Source organism: Aquarana catesbeiana, linkage group LG06 (assembly GCF_042186555.1).
Source record: "Aquarana catesbeiana isolate 2022-GZ linkage group LG06, ASM4218655v1, whole genome shotgun sequence".
Lineage (NCBI taxonomy): Eukaryota > Metazoa > Chordata > Amphibia > Anura > Ranidae > Aquarana > Aquarana catesbeiana.
Genome location: NC_133329.1, coordinates 307,620,745 through 307,642,082, shown reverse-complemented (window position 1 = coordinate 307,642,082; position 21,338 = coordinate 307,620,745). Strand labels below are relative to the sequence as shown.

Below are 21,338 nucleotides of genomic sequence, written 5' to 3'. Positions count from 1 at the left end.
GGCAATGACAGCAGACTAACGCTTGCGTTCACCTTTGCGCGCAAGCACGCGGGGACAGGTGTGCTTTTTTTTTTATTTATTTATTTTGCTTTTTTATTTTTAAACTGTTACTTTAATTTATTTATTTTGTTAATCATTTTTATTGTTATCTCAGGGAATGTAAATATCCCCTACGATAGCAATAGTACCCATCACAGTTTTGAAGGCCATAAAATGCCAAGAAAAAAACATATACATACATGAATGGCGCTCGGAATTACTGTTAAACCATAAAAAAACAGGCAATAAAAGCTCTAGAAAATTCTAAAATTATGTATAAAACAATAGGTCCATAAATGAGTCTATAATTAACACCAATAAAAGCTGATGATGGATGATTTGCTGGTAGGGAAGATAGTTGTAACACAGTCAGCAAAGGGCAGCTCTTCTCAGGAGTGAAGCCAGCTCGGAGTCATCCAGGAAAAAAAAGAGAGAGACAGGAGCGCCTCTAAGTAAAACTGCTTTATTCAATGTAATAACAGGAAAAATAGCCACTTACATATTGGCAAGAAACAAAGCTCTCCATGAATATGTAACTGATAATAGGCTGCGGATGGAACACAAGCTGAGGAGGTGTCGCTGATCCGTTGCTGCAATAGAGGACAGAGAACCGGGACGGGAACCGCCGCTCATGCAGGGAAGGAGAGGACAGCTCGCAGAGCCTGCGTGTGACGTCAGCCGGGTGGAGAGTGAGACACAACGCGTTTCAGAGCATGCACAATGGCCGTGGGGCGCATGCGCGATGCTTTCTCAAGTGAATAAGTCAATAAAATGCCAAGATGGCACAAAGCCCCCCCAAATGACCCCTCAAACATGCCATGGGCATACGTGGAATTACACCCCAAAATACATCCTTCTGCTTCTCCTGAGTACGGAGATACCACGTGTGGGACTTTTTGGGAGCCTAGCCTCCCGAAAACCAAGGCTTCAGGATTTCTAAGGGCGTAAATGTTTGATTTCACTCCTCACTACCTATCAGTTTTGCAGGCCATAAAATGCCAAGATGGCACAAAACCCCCCAAATGACCCCATTTTGGAAAGTAGACATGAGAGGCATAGTGAGTATTTTGCAGCTCTCATTTGTTTTTGAAAATGAAGAAAGAAAAGAAAAATGTATTTTTTTTTTCTTTATTCAATTTTCAAAACTTTGTGACAAAAAGCGAGACCTGCAAAATACTCACCATACCTCTCAGCAAATAGCTTGGGGTGTCTACTTTCCAAAATGGGGTCATTTGGGAGGGGGGGGCTCCGAAACTGTGATAGGCAGTGAGGAGTGAAATCAAAAATTTACACCCTTAGAAAACCTGAAGGCGGTGCTTGGTTTTCGGGGTCCCGTATGCGGCTAGGCTCCCAAAAAGTCTCACACATGTGGTATCCCTGTACTCAGGAGAAGCAACAGAATGTATTTTGGGGTGTAATTTCACATATTCCCATGGCATGTTTGAGCAATATATCATTTAGTGACAACTTTGTGCAAAAAAAAAAAAAAAAATTGTCTTTTTCCCGCAACTTGTGTCAAAATATAAAATATTCCATGGACTCGACATGCCTCTCAGCAAATAGCTTGAAGTGTCTACTTTCCAAAATGGGGTAATTTGGAGGGGGGGGGGGTTGAACTGTCCTGGCATTTTATGCACAACATTTAGAAGCTATCACACATCACCCACTCTTCTAACCACTTGAAGACAAAGCCCTTTCTGACACTTTTTGTTTACAAGAAAAAAAATTTTTTTTGCAAGAAAATTACTTTGAACCCCCAAACATTATATATTTTTTAAAGCAAAGGCCCTACAGATTAAAACGGTGGGTGTTTCATTTTTTTTTTACACAGTATTTGCGCAGCGATTTTTCAAACGCTTTTTTTTTTTGAAAAAACACACTTTTTAAAAATTTAATGCACTAAAACACACTATATTGTCCAAATGTTTGATGAAATAAAAAAGATGATCTTAGGCCGAGTACATGGATACCAAACACAACATGCTTTAAAATGGAGCACAAACGTGCAGCGGCGACTAACTACATACATTTTTAAAAGCATTTAAATGTCTTTACAGGTTACCACTTTAGATTTACAGAGGAGGTCTACTGCTAAAATAACTGCCCTCGATCCGATCTTCGCGGTGATACCTCACATGCATGGTGCAATTGGCGTTTGACGCCGTGCCCGACGCTTGCGTTCGCCTTTGTGCGAGAGCAGGGGCTGACAGGGGTGCTTTTTTTTTTTCAATTATTTATTTTGCTTTTTTTATTTTTAAACTGTACCTTTCATTTTTTTTTTATTATCTCAGGGAATGTAAATATCCTCTATGATAGCAATAGGTAGTGACAGGTACTCTTTATTTAAAAAATTGGGGTCTATTAGACCCTAGATCTCTCCTCTGCCCTCAAAGCATCTGACCACAGATGCTTTGATGTTTTATTGTAACGCAATCTGTGCCTAAAAAATATATGCAGAAGCATGGGGGCAATCCGCCCCTAATTTTAGGAGCAAATCGCTCCTCCACCCCTGCCCCCATGCTTCGGCATATATGCTCTTTTTTTAAACTGTGGTGATGAAATCACCTCCGACAGCGCTGGAGTCACGGCTTTACATATCGTGGGATCAAACGATGTCAGAATAAATAAACCCGTGCTGCAGCTGAATGGTGTACCTGCTAAGCAAATGATGGCTAACAATAAAGCAAAGTAACATTACAGTATAACATACCATTCCTGCAAAGCAAATACAATAAAACATACTAAAAATAAAACCGAGAGAGAACAACAGATATACAACAATAGTGAGCGAACAATAGAGCGGAGAGTAGAGAGGGAACATGAGAGAGAACAATAGAGCAGAGAAGAAAAATAAAACCACAACTATTTTTGGCTTTTTAATTTTATGTTTTTGTGTTTTTTTTTTCACTTTTATAAAAACTAACCTGAACGTTGCAGATTAGGGTCTCTTGAAATGTGACGGCCATCACATCTTTTGAGACCCTGTGTTATTGTGCCCTAGGACTGTGTAGTGCTGTACCCTACGCTAATACTCAACTAGTGTGTGGTAGCGTTTGATACAGTCACCGATGTAGAGACCAGGTTGGTCAGGGCAGGAGGGACAATAAAAGCGGGTGTCACGCCTAAATCCGTGTTTTCTGCAGACACAACATCTTCTTTGGGGTGTTCTTTGGGTAGGGGTACCAGGGAGGACATACGGAAAAAGCCTCTCATGTAGCTGGCTCAATGCATTTGCATTGGGAAGGTGGGCCACAGCACAGTCTGGAAACAGAAGGGCTGTGACGACCTCTTCCTGGAATTTAAGAAAGGATCCAGTCCGTCCTGAAGCTTTGTATAGCACAAAAGCGTTCAGCAGAGCCAATTGAAATAAATATACAGACACTTTTTTGTACCAGCGTCTGGCCTTACGGGCAATTAGGTACGGCGCCAACAACTGATCGTTGAGGTCCACCCCTCCCATATTAAGGTTGTATTCGTGGACACAGAGGGGTTTTTCTACAACACCAGTCACCCAAAAAATTTGGACTGTCGTATCTGCGTGAAGAGAGGACAGAACGAAAACATTGTGAATCCCTCCACTTCACTGCTAACAAATTATTACACTTTAAGCAGGCTCTCTCCCCCCGTCTAATTTGGGATTCTACAAGCCATTGGGGGAAGCCCCAGGGATTATATTGCTCGGTGCCACATGCGCCAATTCCATAATCAAAAAGGTGACTAAAAAGTGGCACACTCATGTAATAATTGTCCACGTACAAGTGGTACCCCTTTCCGAATAAGGGTGACACACAATCTTGCCAGTGCTCCCTATGTAGTCTAGGCAGTTCTCCGGCTCTACGTGACTATCTTTTCCCTTGTAAACCATAAAACTATATGTATAGCCTGTTGCCCTGTCACAGAGCTTATACATCTTGACCCCATATCTGGCACGCTTATTGGGAACATACTGTTTGATAGACAAGCGGCCAGAAAACGCAATCAGAGACAACTTGATAGGGAGTAAGCAAGCTGCAAAATGTTGGTTGAAGTGGTTTACAAGGGGCCGAATTTTGTAGAGCTGATCAAATCCAGGGTCACCCCGAGGGCGTCAGAGTTAATAATCGTTGAAGTGCATGAACCGCAAGATCTGCTCGTATCGTGTCCTGGTCATGGAGGCAGAGAACACGGGCATATGGTGAATTGGGTCAGTGGACCAATATGACCGCAACTCACTATTTTTAGTTATGCCTATGAGGAGGGATAGGCCCAGGAAGGTTCTTAAATTCGGAGACCGTAATAGGTCTCCAATCTCTGGCAAGGGTCAACTGGGGATTAGCGGCGATGAATTGACCAGCATACAAATTGCTTTGGCCCACAATAGATCTTCCGTGAAAAACAGCGAATAAAAATCAAGTGACGTAAAATCAACTGTTTCCACCTGAATTCTGGGTTGGCCAGTGAATGGGGGAAGTACGGGTGCTGCAGAAATGGTGGGCTCCCAATTAGGATTGGCGAATGCAGCAGGAAGGGCACTATGGGCTAGACGCGCCAGTCTTTGTCTTCTTCTTGGTGGCAGCGGGACACTACTCGTGCTAGCCACCACGCCAGCTTGAACTGCACTTATGGGACTCGCCACATCACCAAGTGTTCCTGCAGTGCTGGATGTACGGCCTGGATGTTCTAGGCCGCTGGTGCTTGCCAGTTCACCAGAAGGATGAGTGGCACTAGTACTGGCTCTCTGCTACATACGAGAGCCCTGCAGTTCTTGCACCTCAATAACAGCAGAACGGGGTCGGGTAAGCCTGACCTTGGCAGGAACCACAACTCCATCGTCAGAGCTATCTGTCAGGGTACCGCTGCTGTCTACCAGTTCGTATTCTGAGCCTGAATCTGACAGATGAGGGACTTCCTCTTCACAATCTGTCATGCTCAAACATATAGGCCTCTTCACTATTGTACCTTCAATTTGACATTTTGGTCTCTAAATTTACTGGTACAGTAGTGAGACTCAAAGGAAAAAGAGCTCCTGACTGTCAGCAACTGCTTCAAAAAAAAAAAAAAAACTGTTAGTGTTCGCAGGGATCAGGCCTGACTCTGCAAACACTGCAGTTATGTTGTGTTTTGTAAGTGACAGTGATCGATTGATAATGCACTTGGGTGGGCTAGGCAGGGGGGCTAAATGCAAGTGCTAGTAGGTATCTGGGCTGATCCCGCTAACACTGCGTTTTTGGGAACCCTAAACTACTGGGGACGCTAGTATAAATCTGATCAGATATCGATCCGTTCAGACACTATACTACTAAGGGAGGTGTATGGTGCGTGTGTGGGTGTTAGCGGTACTGGCACTAATCTGACGCTGCCTGGGGCGACGCAGACCCTATCTGACACTAAAACCTGATATCACCCACCGGATGACCAGGGGGTTAAACTTTTATATAGGTAAAATACGGCGTGTCCCCATACGCTATAAAAAATAAACTAGCTAACCAGCGTCACCCGTGACACTAATACAGTGATCACTGGTGACAGGGGGTGATCAAGGGGTTAAACCTTTATTAGGGGGGGGGGTTAGGAGTGGTCCCTAGACCTATCTGGGCCTACAATAAGTATCCGAACGCTGATTTTTGTCAGTAATGACACCAGTACAGTGATAAAAAAAAAATATGAACACTGCACTGGGTGACACAGTGACGGGGGTGAAGGGGTTTACTGGGGGGGGGGGGGGTGTGCAAGTGTACCTACATGAACTGGTGTCAGTGTAGTGTTGGTGCACTTACTCAGATATCTTCTCTCCTCTCTCTGGAACGAAAAGACTTCCATGAGGAGAGATGTCATCCCTTAACCTGCTGTGTTTACATTTACACATGCAGGAGAAGGATCTCATTCGCCAGGAGCGATCACCAGGTCCAATCCAGATACCATTGGTCTGGCCATTGATCGGTTCTGGATCAAATCCAAACGTCGCGCGTGCCCCCCAGGTGGACGTATTGCTACGATGCTTCATGCAGCCGGGCCAACCTGCCACAGTGTAACTGCGGCAGCTGGTCCGGAACCGGTTAACAACTGTTGAGAGGGTGGAGCTACAAACTCCAAAATGGAAGTTAGAGAAATATTTAGTCAGTTCTCTAGAGCAGTTATTCTTTTGTATATGTGGGACTCACAAGCCATTCTAAGGCCCTGTTCACATCTGTGCAGTACACTTTAGATGCATTGAACCCTATATAACGTGCATTTTGATGAAAATGCATCAAAGATACAGAAAGCAGAATTTCTTTTAACACACTGCACCTAAAGCGCGCAAGAGTACACTGGTGCCAACACTTACCTGGTAACATCTGTATGATGCTCTGCCAGGTACTCTGTAACTTTTTCAAATTGGCTCAGATTCAACCGGTTGGGGATGAAGACTGGGAGCTCAGACGATAGTTGAAGTTTTGGATACACACCCCATTCCTATGTGCACATAAACAAGAAACCACATAATCCAAAGTACATTTGCTTAAAGTTTTCACTGACAAATTAGTACATTAGGCTGCTAGTTGCAATAAGAGGTACTTTGGTACTATAGTTAATACTGCAACATTACAATTCTAATTCATACAGTACATTACTGAACTCTGGACTTTGTGCCCCCAAAAAGGCTAATTTAGACTAGCATAACTCTCTGAAGAGTGATTCCTCTGAGGATTGCCTTTCAGAGGGCATTTGACAGGTAGCAAGGAGGTCGCTTCCTGTTTTATCCCATAAATTCCTGCACCACTGTGCAATGCCGCAACCACATTGCAAGTGAATTAGGATAATTTTTGCCACGTGCCCACACACATCTACTGCCTTTGCAGGTAGAGGGTAATAGTACAGTATTGCTCTAGCGATCTCCCTGCAGCTGTTCTGTTTCTCTGTGTGGAGGTGGCCTTCTTGGTAGAGGCAGTGCTTTGTCTCCTATCATAGCCTCCAGCAAGGAAAGCAGTGAGAAGTACAATATTGACACCAATTCTCAGCAGTCAGAGGTAGAACTGCTTTAACCACTTCAGCCCGGGAAGGATTTACCCCCTTCCTGACCAGAGCACTTTTTACAATTTGGCACTGCGTCGCTTTAACTGCTAATTGCGCGGTCATGCAATGCTGTACCCAAACGAAATTTGCGTCCTTTTCTTCCCACAAATAGAGCTTTCTTTTGATGGTATTTGATCACCTCTGCAGTTTTTATTTTTTGCGCTATAAATGGAAAAAGACCGAAAAATTTGAACAAAAAAAAAAAATATTTTCTACTTTTTTTTAATTAAAAAAATCCAATAAGCTCAATTTTAGTCATACAGTTAGGCCAAAATGTATTCGGCCACATGTCTTTGGTAAAAAAAAAAGGCAATAAGCATATATTTATTGGTTTGCGCAAAAGTTATAGCGTCTACAAACTAGGGTACATTTTCTGGAATTTACACAGCTTTTAGTTTATGACTGCCTATGTCATTTCTTGAGGTGCTAAAATGGCAGGGCAGTACAAAACCCCCCCAAATGACCCCATTTTGGAAAGTAGACACCCCAAGGAAATTGCTGAGAGGCATGTTGAGCCCATTGAATATTATTTTTTTTTGTCCCAAGTGATTGAATAATGACAAAAACAAAACAAAATTACAAAAAGTTGTCACTAAATGATATATTGCTCACACAGGCCATGGGCATATGTGGAATTGCACCCCAAAATACATTTAGCTGCTTCTCCTGAGTACGGGGATACCACATGTGTGGGACTTTTTGGGAGCCTAGCTACGTACGGGGCCCTGAAAACCAATCATCGCCTTCAGGATTTCTAAGGGCGTAAATTTCACTCCTCACTACCGATCACAGTTTTGAAGACCATAAAATGCCCAGATGGCACCCCCCCCCCCATGACTACATTTTGGAAAGTAGACACCCCAAGCTATTTGCTGAGAGGCATGGTGAGTATTTTGCAGCTCTCATTTGTTTTTGAAAAGACAAGAAACTTTTTTTTTTTTCAATTTTCAAAACTTTGTGACAAAAAGTGAGGTCTGCAAAATACTCACTATACCTCTCAGCAAATAGCTTGGGGTGTCTACTTTCCAAAATAGGGTCATTTTGGGGGGGGGGGGGGGGGGGGTTTGTGACACCTGGGCATTCCATGGCCTCCGAAACTGTGATAGGCAGAGAAGAGTGAAATCAAAAATTTACGCCCTTAGAAAGCCTGAAGGCGGTGCTTGGTTTTCGGGGTCCCGTACGCGGCTAGGCTCCCAAAAAGTCTCACACGTGGTATCCCCATACTCAGAAGAAGCAACAGAATGTATTTTGGGGTGTAATGTCACATATTCCCATGGCATGTTTGAGCAATATATCATTTAGTGACAACTTTGTGCAAAAAAAAAAAAAAAAAAAAAAAATTTGTCTTTTTCCCGCAACTTGTGTCACAATATAAAATATTCCATGGACTCGACATGCCCCTCAGCAAATAGCTTGGGGTGTCTACTTTCCAAAATGGGGTCATTTGGGGGGGGGGGGGGGTTGAACTGTCCTGGCATTTTATGCAAAACATTTAGGAGCTTATGCCACACATCCCCCACTCTTCTAACCACTTGAAGACAAAGCCCTTTCTGACACTTTTTGTTTACATGAAAAAATGATTTTTTTTGCAAGAAAATTACTTTGAACCCCCAAACATTATACATATTTTTTTTTAAAGCAAATGCCCTACAGATTAAAATGGTGGGTGTTTCATTTTTTTTTTCCACACAGTATTTGCGCAGCGATTTTTCAAACGCATTTTTTTGGGGGAAAAAAACACGCTTTTTAAAATTTTAATGCACTAAAACACACTATATTGCCCAAATGTTTGATGAAATAAAAAAGATGATCTTAGGCCGAGTACATGGATACCAAACATGACATGCTTTAAAATTGCGCACAAACGTGCAGTGGCGACAAACTAAATACATTTTTAAAAGCCTTTACAGGTTACCACTTTAGACTTACAAAGGAGGTCTACTGCTAAAATTACTGCCCTCGATCTGACCTTTGCGTTGATACCTCACATGCATGGTGCAATTGCTGTTTACATTTGACGCCAGACCGACGCTTGTGTTCGCCTTTGCGCGAGAGCAGGGGGGGGCAGGGGTGCTTTTTTTTTCCCCTTTATAATTTTTTTGCTTTTTTATCTTATTTTTAAACTGTTCCTTTCATTTTTTTTAAAATCATTTTTATGTTATCTCAGGGAATGTAAATATCCCCTATAATAGCAATAGGTAGTGACAGGTACTCTTTTTTGAAAAAATTGGGGTCTATTAGACCCTAGATCTCTCCTCTGCCCTTAAAGCATCTGACCACACCAAGATCGGTGTGATAAAATGCCTTTCCAATTTCCCAATGGCGCGGTTTACATCCGGCGAAATCTAAGTCATGAAATGCTCGTAGCTTCCGGTTTCATAGGCCATAGAGATGTTTGGAGCCACTCTGGTCTCTGATCAGCTCTATGGTCAGCTGGCTGAATCACCAGCTGCATTCTCAGGTTCCCTGTTGAGACAGAAGAGCCAGAGAAAAACATGGAAGATGGTGGGGGCGCATTCCCTCCCACTGCTTGTAAAAGCAGTCTAGAGGCTAATTAGCCGCTAGGATTGCTTTTACATGAAAGCCGACTGCTGGCTGAAAAGAATGATACCAAGATGATACCTAAACCTGCAGGCATCATTCTGGTATAACCACTCAAAGTCCAGCAACATACCAGTACGTTGCTGGTCCTTGTTGGGCATATATTGTAATCTTTTTTTTTCATGCAGCCTGTGGGCAGAACGAAAAAAAGATTGATCGGTGGGTATGCCCACCATTAGAATACCTCCCTTCATCCACCCACTTCTAATGATGGGCATACATGCACCATTTATATATGCCGAAGCATGGGGGCATCCTCCCGCAAAAGGTAGGAGCAAATCGCTCCTCCGCCCCTGCTGCCCCCATGCTTCGGCATGTATCACCTCCGCTGGAGTCACGGCTTTATATATCGTGGGAGCAAACGCTGTTGCTGTCAAGATAAATAAATCCGCGCTGCAGCTGAATGGCGTACCTGAAGACAAAAAAATGGTTAACAATAAAACACAGTAAAGTATAAAAAAATTGTATACCTGAAAAGCAAACATGACAACACATAATAACAATAAAACATTGCAGAATAGAATACAGCAAAAAAGAGCAGAACAATACAGAGAGAATAGAGAAAGAGAGAACAATAAAACGACAACTATTTTTTTTATTTCATATATTTTCTTTTTACACTTTTTTTTGTAACTGTTGTAACTGTAACCGGTTCCAGGTTCGGGTCTCTCAAAATGCGATGGCATCTTGGGAGACCCTGTGAAAGTGTGCCTAGTCTGTGCAATGCTGTACGATAATACTCAACTAGTGTATGGTAGCGTTCAAAACATTCACCAATGCAAAGACCAGGATTGTCAGGACAGGAGGGACAATAATAGCGGGTGTCACGCCTATATCCGCGCTTGCTGCAGACACGACATTTTTTTTGGGGGGGTTCGTTGGGTAGGGGTATTCGGGAGGACAAAGAAAATGCCTCTCATGCAGCCGACTGCATTTGGTTGGGGATGTGAATGGGGGAAGCCCGGGTGCTGCAGAAGTGGTGGGTTCCCAATTAGGATTGGCGAATGCAGCAGGAAGGACATTATAGGCACGATGGGCCTGTTTGTCTTCTTCTTGGTGGCAGCGGGACGCTACTTGTGCTTGCCACCTCACTAGCTTGAACTGCACTTATGGGACTCGCCACGTCACTAAGTGTTACTGCAGTGTAGGGCTGCAACTAACGATTATTTTCATAATCGATTAATCGGCCGATTATTTTTTCGATTAATCGGATAAAATCATAAAAAAAAACGTAACGTGCCATTTTTTTTGTTTATTTAAAAGTAATGATGGAAAAACTGAGTGTTACACTCAAACTGCAGAATAACAAACGTTTTAACATTAACATTACACAACTTTGCAGTAGTACAAAAACAACAAATATTCTGAAAAGAGGTGAACTATAACTGTTCAAGAAACTTTGCATTTGAATGTAAAAAAGTTAACATGTTAACATGCTTGGGGCTAAGGCTGGCTCTCTTTTTACAAACAATGTTGCCTGCAGCAGAAAAGAGGCGCTCTGATGGAGTGGAGGTGCCTGGGATGCACAAGAAGGATTTTGCAAGTTTTGCCAAAGTAGGATATTTATCTTGGTTACCCTTCCACCAATTCAAAGGGTTTCCCTCCTTCGGAAGTGGCTGAATATCCTCCTCAAGTTGCCCCTCTTCCTCTTCACTGCTGCCCCCAGACTCAAGGAGTATGTCAAGTAGAGAATGAGATGCTGTAGATGTTGAAGTCTCAGCATCTCTAGTTACAGGCGACGTGGTGGTCATTTGCTGCTGCACCACCATCTCCCTTTTTAAAGCAAGCGCCTCTGTCTGTACTTTTGCCTGCACATTTATGATCTGTTCTGGTGATAAAAATTTTTGTCTTCTAAATCGTGGGTCCAGGGCAGAGGAAAGGATTACAGTGTTTGGGACGTCTTCAAGGATCCCCTTCCATCTGCTTTGAAGTTGGTCTGTTGCAGTGGCTTGGAAGCTCTTTAGCGGAGATGTTTCAAATGAAGCACCTTCATTGGACCGCAACAGCCCCTTTACCAGTGCAGGCACGGATGATAGGGTAACATATTCTTGGCCACTCATGAATACAGTGCAGCATTCAAAGGGCTTAAGAGCAGTGGAAAGTTCTTCAAGAATACTCCACTGGTCTGGTTTTAAGTCCAGATAACGTTTGCCCCTTTGTGTAACTGATGGGTCAGACAGAGTTCAGTTACCGGCCACCTTTGTTCAATGAGTCGTTCAACCATATAGTAAGTGCTATTCCATCTTGTGCTTACATCTTGAAGAAGCTGTACATCTTGAAGAAGTCAGATGTACCCATTTGCTTTTGTTTCTCCTTCAATTTGCTGCTGGCTAGCTAACTTTTTAAAAAATGTTCAACTAGACCTCTTGCAGCACTAACGGCTCTCTCAATTCCGGAATTCTTTAACGCAGCACTGATCACCAGCTGCAAGGTGTGGCCAGTGCAGCGGATACTGGCCCAGCCATGCGTGTCCATCAGGATTTTCACAGCAGCCACAATATTTGCACCATTGTCATGCACAATGGCAATTATTTTCTGAGCCGGAATTTCAAATTTTTCAGTGACTTCCTCCAACCATTCTGCAATATTTGCTGCTGTAGGTCTGTCTTCCAGAGGCATGGTAGTGAGGCAGATAGCAATCATCTTCTAATCCTCCGCTATGTAGTGGCATGTAATGCCAAGGAAAGCCTCGGTCGCTATACTTGTCCATATGTCTACAGTAATGGCAATTCTGCTTTCATTAGCGCTGATGGCATCCTTCACATTCTGAAATGCCTCCTGGTACTTTCTCTCCACTAGTTTGGTAAAATGGGTTCTTGATGGTAAAGTATATCCAGGGTTCAGTACACTGATCATGCTTTTAAATCCTCGGTCTTCAACCAGGGATAGTGACCGCATGTCAGTGACTAGCATTTTCACGATAGAATCTGTAATAATTGCTGGGGAGTGCACGGACGATTTTGCTGCACAAACTCTGTCATGGTGTGCTGTTTCTTTCTGCAATGAAAAAGATAATATGAATGATTAGTATGCAGGAAAAACTATTTCTGTGTAACTCTATATATCATTTGGGTTTTAACTCACCGTCCTGATGTTTCGCCATCCTCTGTGAACCCCACGTGTTTCCGTTTCATGTGCTTGTTCATTGTTGTTGTGCTTCCGTGCCATGCAAGTTCCGTTTTGCAAAGTTTGCAGGTGACCACCTTCTTTGCAGCATTTAAATTAAAATGCTCCCATGCCTTAGAAGATTTGGGTCGCACACCTTTTTCTGAGGTCATTGTGTCAGCAGCACCCTCTGCCATTTTTATAATGCGTTTTATTTGCAGCTAGAAGTTAAAAAAAAAAAGTGCGGAGACGGAGTGCAATTAATATTATGTATTGTACAGTTTTATATAAATAAATGATTCTTCATTATTTATATGCACTGCTATTACTCCCAGGAACACCAGTGATGGGGCATTATTCTTCCTGGGAACAGCAATGATGGGGCATTATTCCTCCCAGGAACAGCAATGATGGGGCATTATTCTTCCTGGGAACAGCAATGATGGGGCTTTATTCTTCCTGGGAACAGCAATGATGGGGCATTATTCCTCCCAGGAACACCAATGATGGGGCACTATTCCTCCAGGAACACCAATGATGGGGCACTATTCCTCCAGGAACACCAATGGTGGGGCACTATTCCTCCCAGGAACACCAATGGTGGGGCACTATTCCTCCCAGGAACACCAATGGTGGGGCACTATTCCTCCCGGGAACACCAATGATGGGGCACTATTCCTCCCGGGAAGACCAATGATGGGGCACTATTCCTCCCGGGAAGACCAATGATGGGGCACTATTCCTCCCGGGAACACCAATGATGGGGCACTATTCCTCCCGGGAACACCAATGATTGGGCACTATTCCTCCCGGGAACACCAATGATGGGGCACTATTCCTCCGGGAACACAAATGATGGGGCACTATTCCTCCCAGGAACACCAATGGTGGGGCACTATTCCTCCCGGGAACACCAATGATGGGGCACTATTCCTCCCGGGAACACCAATGATGGGGCACTATTCCTCCCGGGAACACCAATGATGGGGCACTATTCCTCCAGGAACACCAATGATGGGGCACTATTCCTCCCAGGAACACCAATGATGGGGCACTATTCCTCCCAGGAACACCAATGATGGGGCACTATTCCCCTCCCAGGAACACCAATGGGGTACTCTTCTCCCCCTTCCAGGAACAGCAATGGGGCACTATTTCCCCCAATCCCAGGAAACCCAATGGGGCACTACTATTCCACCCACCCCCCCAGAACACCAATGAAGGCCCCCCCCTTTAATACTAGAATGGGGTACTATCATAAATGTACTGTGTTTATTTTACTATCACTGTTGGCTACCTTCCTTTCACAGTTAGTGTGTACTGTGCAGCTCGCCAGCTCAGCTCCCCTCACAGCTGCTTCTTGCCTCTCTGTTCCCTCGAGGCAGCAGCGGGTGGGGCTGAGAAGTTCAGTGGGGAGCTGACGTCAAAAGGGGGAGGCGTGCCTCGTCATACGGCGGCGCCTTGTACTCAGGCGGACATGCGGCGCGGACGTGCGGCGTCATACGGCGGCGCCTTGTACACAGGCGGACATGCGGCGTCATACGGCGGCGCCTTGTACACAGTGGGACAGAGAAGGTTTAAACGGACGGAAGGTGCAGAACAAGCGGATCAACTAATCGATAATGAAAACCGTCGACAACGATTTTCATTATCGATTAATCGTTGCAGCCCTACTGCAGTACTGGTTTGACTACGACCGGGGTGTACTAGGCCGTTGGTGCTTGCCAGTTCACCAAAACGCTACCAAAAAAAAAAAAACTGTTAGCGATCGCAGGGATCAGGCCTGACTCTGCGAATGCTGCAGTTATGCGTTTATTGTTTTGTAAGTGGCAGTGATCGGTCGATACTGCACTTGGGTGAGCTGGGCAGAGGGGCAAAACGCAGGTGCTAGCAGGTATCTGGGCTGATCCCGCTAACACTGCGTTTTTGGGAACCCTAAACTGCTGGGGACCCTAGTATAAATCTGATTGGATCAGATATTGATCCGTTCAGATACTATACCACTAAGGGAGGTGTATGGTGCGTGCGTGGGTGTTAGCGGTACTGGCACTAACCTGACGCTGCCTGGGGCGACGCAGACCCTAACACCTAACTTACATCACTGCCGGGCGATCAGGGTGCTAAACCTTTATTCGGTAATAAACGGCGAGTGCCCTGACACTATAAAAAATAAACTAACCAATGTCACCCGTAACATTTATACGGTGATCACTGGTGAAAGGGTTAACTAGGGTGCAATCAAGGGGTTAAAACCTTTATTAGGTAGTATATGGGGGTCCCTGACACTATAAAACGCTGATGGCGAACCTATATATTTACCTCCCTAACTAGCGTCACCAGTGACACTAATACAGCGATCAGAAAAATGATCGCTTAGGGACACTGGCGACGGGGGGTGATCAAGGGGTTAAAACTTTATTAGGGGGGGTATCCTAGACCTAAAGGGGGCTAACACTAACTAACCACTCCTAACTGTCACAAACTGACACCAATGCAGTAATCAGAAAAAAAAAAAACAAAAAAACTGCTTGGTGTTACTGTGACGGGGGGGGGGGGGGGGGGGGGGGTGATTAGGGGGTGTAAAGTGTGCCTGGTGTGTTCTACTGTGTGTGTGTTGTGCACTTAGATGTTTTCTCTCCTCTGCGCCGTAACGGAAAATACCGAGCCAAGGAGAGATGACATCACTTCCTCTGCCGCTGTTTACTATACAGCAGCAGAGGAAGGATTTTATTGGCTGGGAGCGATCGCGAGGGGGGGGGGGGGGGGGCCACGAATGGATGGCCTCCCCCTCACCTCTGATCACTCAGGGACAGAAGCCGACCGTCTCGGGCAATGGGGGGGGGGGGGCCCGCGGGAGGCAGATCACGTACCAGGTACATGATTTTGCTTGCCCGTGCCATTCTGCCGCAGTATATCTGCGTGAGGCGGTCGGCAAGTGGTTAAACCCCACATTCTGGATATTCAGCTACGAGGCTGCAATCACAGGTGCGCCCAGATGACCTCACATAGCAAAAGTGCACTGCTATTTTTTAGAAGGGGAACTCAAGACAGAGTAAATGTCAGGGCACTGCATATTCACAATTAACATTTCCAAATGGTCCCTATACCATAACAAATCTTCACTGAGTTCAGGTCCACTTTAAAGATCTTGCATTAAAATCTTGCGTCAGAAACAAACTCTTCCAAGCAGTGTTAATTTTAGTCTTAGGACTAAAATGGCATTTTAGTTTTAGTCCCATTTTAGTCTTCTGCAATTGTTTTAGTTTTATTCGTATTTAGTCGACTACATCTCCAGTACATTTCAGTCGACTAAAATGTCCTACGTTTTAGTCGACTAAAATCTCCAGTACATTTCAGTAATTGCAATTTAGTTAAAGTCATAGTCTTTTGACTAAAATGGCATTTTCGTTTTAGTCTTATTTTAGTCTTTTGACTAAAATGGCATTTTAGTTTTAGTCTCATTTTAGTCTTTTGACTAAAATGGCTTTTAGTTTTAGTCGTATTTTAATCATCTCAATTGTTTTACTCCTATTTTAGTTGACTAAAATAGTATTCATTTAGTCGACTAAAAGGTTTTAGTCATTTTAGTCGACTAAAATGTTTTAGTCGACTAAATTAACACTGATTCCAAGTCAAACACTGGCCTCTGTTCCTGTTATCCTGGACAGCTCAATGTTCAGTCAGTTCTGACGATGTTTGCAGCTCTACTCCAGAGTGTTTGAACTCATTTACAGTGGGGACGGAAAGTATTCAGACCCCCTTAAGTTTTTCACTCTTTGTTATATTGCAGCCATTTGCTAAAATCATTTAAGTTAATTTTTTTCCTCATTAATGTACACACAGCACCCCATATTGAAAGGAAAACGCAGAATTGTTGACATTTTTGCAGATTTATTAACCTCTTCACGCCCGTGCTACAGCTGAAAGACGGCTGCAGCGCGGACGCTAATTGCAGGGAGGCCGTCCCTGGACGTCCTCCTGTTTACTACCGCAATGCGCGCTCCTGCGGGCACGCATTGGGGAAGTTCTGTGCTGGCCGTGTCCCTTGGACACAGCCAGTCACAGATCACTGAAAACGGCCAATCATAGCGGCCGTTTTCAGCGCGATCGGCGGTGCCAATGAGAGTTGATCTCATATGTAAACATATGAGATCATCTCTCATCGCCGGCTCTCCCTCCTCACACAGAGACAGCGTGTGAGGAGGGAGAGCGAACCGCTGCAGCGGTAAGTGTACAAAAAAAAAAAAAAAAAAAAGTGTCCCCACTGCCATGTCCCTGTCATCTGTCCCCACTGTCATGTCCCTGCCATCTGTCCCCCACTGCCATGTCCCTGCCATCTGTCCCCCACTGCCATCTGTCCCCAGTGCCGCGTATAAGTGCCATCTGTCATCAGTGCCACATAATAGTGCCATCTGTCATCAGTGCCACCTGTCAGTGTCACGTGCCATCTGTCATCAGTGCCACCTGTCATCAGTGCCACATATTAGTGCCAACTGTCATCAGTGCCACCTGTCAATGTCACGTGCCATCTGTCATCAGTGTCACGTGTCATCAGTGCCACATATTAGTGCCATCTGTCATCAGTGCCACGTATTAGTGCCATCTGTCATCAGTGCCACGTATTAGTGCCATCTGTGCCACATCAGAGTCACGTGTTGTTGTCCTGGTGCTCCAGGGCCTTCAAAAGTGTATTAGGTAGTCAACAAGTTAGATGTGTAATTTATGCTCCTAGAACACATGATGGCGCTCCCTGCATGTTGGGACTCTCTATGTGGCCAGGCTGTGAAAAAGTCCCACACATGTGGTATTGTAATACTCAGGAGCAGTAGCAGAATGTATTTCGGGGTGCTATTTGTGGTATATACATGCCATGTGAGAGAAATAACCTATTACAATGACAATTTTGTGGGGGAAAAAAAAAAAAAATCTTCATTTTGCAAAGAATTGTGGGAAAAAATGACATCAAAAAGCTCACCATGCATCTTACTAAATACCTTGGATTGTCTACTTTCAAAAAAGGGGTCATTTGGGGGGTATTTGTACTTTCCTGACTTGTTTGGGGTCGCAAGAAATGAGATAGGCCACCAGTACATCAGGTGTGATCATTTTTTTATGATTTGCACCATAGTTTGTAGACTCTCTAACTTTCACAAAGACCAAATAATATCCACTAATTTGGGTTATTTTTCACTAAAGATATGTAGCAGTATAAATTGTGGCCAAAACTTATGAAGAAAAATTAATCATTTGCAAAATTTTATCACAGAAAATGTTTGTTTTTTTTTCAAAATTTTCGGTCTTTTTTCATTTATAGCGCAAAAAATTAAAAACCCAGAGGTGATCAAATACCACCACAAGAAAGCTCTATTTGTATGAAAAAAGGACCAAAAAGTTAATTTGGGTACAGTATTACATGACTGAGTAATTGTCATTCAAAGTGTGAGAGCGCTGAAAATTGGTCTGGGCAGGAGGAGGGTTTAAGTGCCCAGTTGTTAAGTGGTTAAAAAAGAAAAACTGAAATATCACATGGTCTTAAGTATTCAGACCCTTTGCTCAGTATTTAGTAGAAGAACCCTTTTGATCTAATACAGCCATGAGTCTTTTTGGGAAAGATGCAACAAGTTTTTCACACCTGTATTTGGGGATCCCCTGCCATTCCTCCTTGCAGATCCTCTGCAGTTCTGTCAGGTTGGATGGTAAACGTTGGTGGACAGCAATTTTTAGGTCTCTCCAGAGATGCTCAATTGGGTTTAAGTCAGGGCTCTGGCTGGGCCATTTAAGAACAGTCACGGAGTTGTTGTGAAGCCACTCCTTCTTATTTTAGCTGTGTGCTTGGGGTCATTGTCTTGTTGGAATGTAAACCTTGGCCCAGTCAGAGGTCCTGAGCACTCTGGAGAAGGTTTTCGTGCAGGATATTCCTGTACTTGGCTGCATTCATCTTTCCCTCGATTGCAACCAGTCGTAAAAAAAAACCCACAGCATGATGCTGCCACCACCATGCTTAACTGTTGGGACTGTATTGGAAAGGTGATGAGCAGTGCCTGTTTTTCTCCACACATACCGCTTAGAATTAAGGCCAAAAAGTTCTATCTTGGTCTCATCAGACCAGAGAATCTTATTTCTCCCCATCTTGGAGTCTTTCAGGTGTTTTTTTTTTTTTTTAGCAAACTCCATGCAGGCTTTCATGTGTCTTGCACAGAGGAGAGGCTTTCGTTGGGCCACTCTGCCATAAAGCCCGGACTGGTGGTGGGCTGCAGTGATGGTTGACTTTCTACAACTTTCTCCCATCTCCCGACTGCATCTCTGGAGCTCAGCCACAGTGATCTTTGGGTTCTTCTTTACCTCTTTCACCAAGGCTCTTCTCCCCCGATAGCTCAGTTTGGCCGGACGGCCAGCTCTAGGAAGGGTTCTAGTCATCCAAAACATCTTCCATTTAAGGATTATGGAGGCCACTGTGCTCCTAGGAACCTTAAGTGCAGCAGAAATGTTTTTGTAACCTTGGCCAGATCTGTGCCTTGTCACAATTCTGTCTCAGAGCTCTTCAGGCAGTTCCTTTGACCTCAGGATTCTCATTTGCTCTGACATGCACTGTAACTTCTTATATAGACAGGTGTGTGGCTCTCCTAATCAAGTTCAATCAGTATAATCAAACACAGCTGGACTCAAATGAAGGTGTAGAACCATCTCAAGGATGATCAGAAGAAATTGACAGCACCTGAGTTAAATATATGAGTTTCACAGCAAAGGGTCTGAATACTTAGGGCCATGTGATATTTCAGTTTTTCTTTTTTAATAAATCTGCAAAAATGTCAACAATTCTGTGTTTTTCTGTCAATATGGGGTGCTGTGTGTACATTAATGAGGAAAAAAAAATGAACTTAAATGATTTTAGCAAAGGGCTGAAATATAACAAAGAGTGAAAAATTTAAGGGGGTCTGAATACTTTCTGTCCTCACTGTACATGCTCGAGACAGAGAACTCCAGGTACCCACATGCAGCTCCCTATGTCAGTTTATTTGGCTTACCCTCTGACCAGTAACGTTTATATCAAATATAAAGTATTTGTAAAAGCACAGTTTACAAAGAGAGGTAATGATTAAAACAGTGCTAAATCTTTAACCACTTGACAACTGGGCACTTAAACCCCCTTCCTAACCAGACCAATTTTCAGCTTTCGGTGCTCTCACATTTTGAATGACAATTACTCAGTCATGCAACACTTTACACATATGAAAATTTTGTCCTTTTTTTCACACAAATAGAGCTTTCTTTTGGTGGTATTTAATCACTGTTGGGTTTTTCAATTTTTTGCGCTATAAGAAAAAAAGACTGAAAATTCGGTTAAAAAAAGGAAATTTTTTTTGTTTCTGTTATAAAATTTAGCAAATTAGTAATTTTTCTTTGTACATTTTGGCCACAATTTATACTGCTACATATCTTTGGTAAAAATAAGTAAAAATTGGTGTATATTATTTAGTCTTTGTGAAAGTTAGAGAGTCCAAAAGCTATGGTGCCAATATCTGAAAATTGATCACACCTGAATTACTGACGGCCTATCTATATTCTTGGGACCCTAACATACCAGAAAAGTACAAATACCCCCCAAATTACCCCTTTTTGGAAAGAAGACAATCCAAGGTATTTAGAAAGATGCATGGTGAGTTTTTTGAAGTTGTCATTTTTTCCCACAATTCTTTGCAAAATAAAGATTTTTTTTTCTTTTTTCACAAAATTGTCATATTAACAGGTTATTTCTCACACACCGCATATGCATACCACAAATTACACCCCAAAACACATTCTGCTATTACTCCTGAGTATGGCGATACCACATGTGTGAGACTTTTACACAGCGTGGCCACATACAGAGGCCCAACATGCAGGGGAGTACCTCCAGGCGTTCTGGAGCACTCAGGCCAATTCTCTCCAACATGTAAAAATCATCATTTATTTGCTAGAAAATTACATAGAACCCCAAAAAATTATATATTTTTTTTAGCAAAGACCCTAGAGAATACAATGGCGGTTGTTGCAACTTTTTATCTCGCACGGTATTTGCGCAGCAATTTTTTGAACGCTTTTTTTTTGGGAAAAAAAAAGTTTTGTGCTTTATAAAAAAAACAAAAAAAAAAAAACAGTAAAGTTGGCCCAATATTTTTGCATAATGTGAAAGATGAAGTTACACCGAGTAAATAGATACATAACATGTCACCCTTAAAAATTGCACACGCTCGTGGAATGGCGCCAAACTTCGCTACTTAAAAATCCCCATAGGCAACGCTTTAAAATTTTTTACTGGTTACATGTTTTGAGTTACAGAGGAGGTCTAGGGCCAAAATTGTTTGCTCTCGCTCTAACGTTTGCACCGATACCTCACATGTGTGGTTTGAACACCGTTTTCATATGTGGGCGGGACTTATGTGTGCATTCGCTTCTGCATGCGAGCACACGGACAGGGGCGCTTTAAAATTTTTTTTTTTCCTTTTTATTGTTCATTTTACTTTATTTATTTTAGTTTGACACTTTTTTCCAAAAAAAAAATGTTTTGATCACTGTTATTC

General features: G+C 43.3%; 1 protein-coding gene across 1 annotated transcript in view; it reads right to left on the bottom strand.

The window, feature by feature from the left end:
• Positions 1-21,338, bottom strand: part of RBM44 (RNA binding motif protein 44) — a 109,873-nt gene that overhangs the window by 44,651 nt on the left and 43,884 nt on the right. Inside the window, exon 4 of the mRNA XM_073635223.1 lies at positions 6,344-6,471. Coding sequence (XP_073491324.1) covers positions 6,344-6,471 — 128 coding nt within the window. The remainder of the gene's footprint in view (positions 1-6,343; positions 6,472-21,338) is intronic.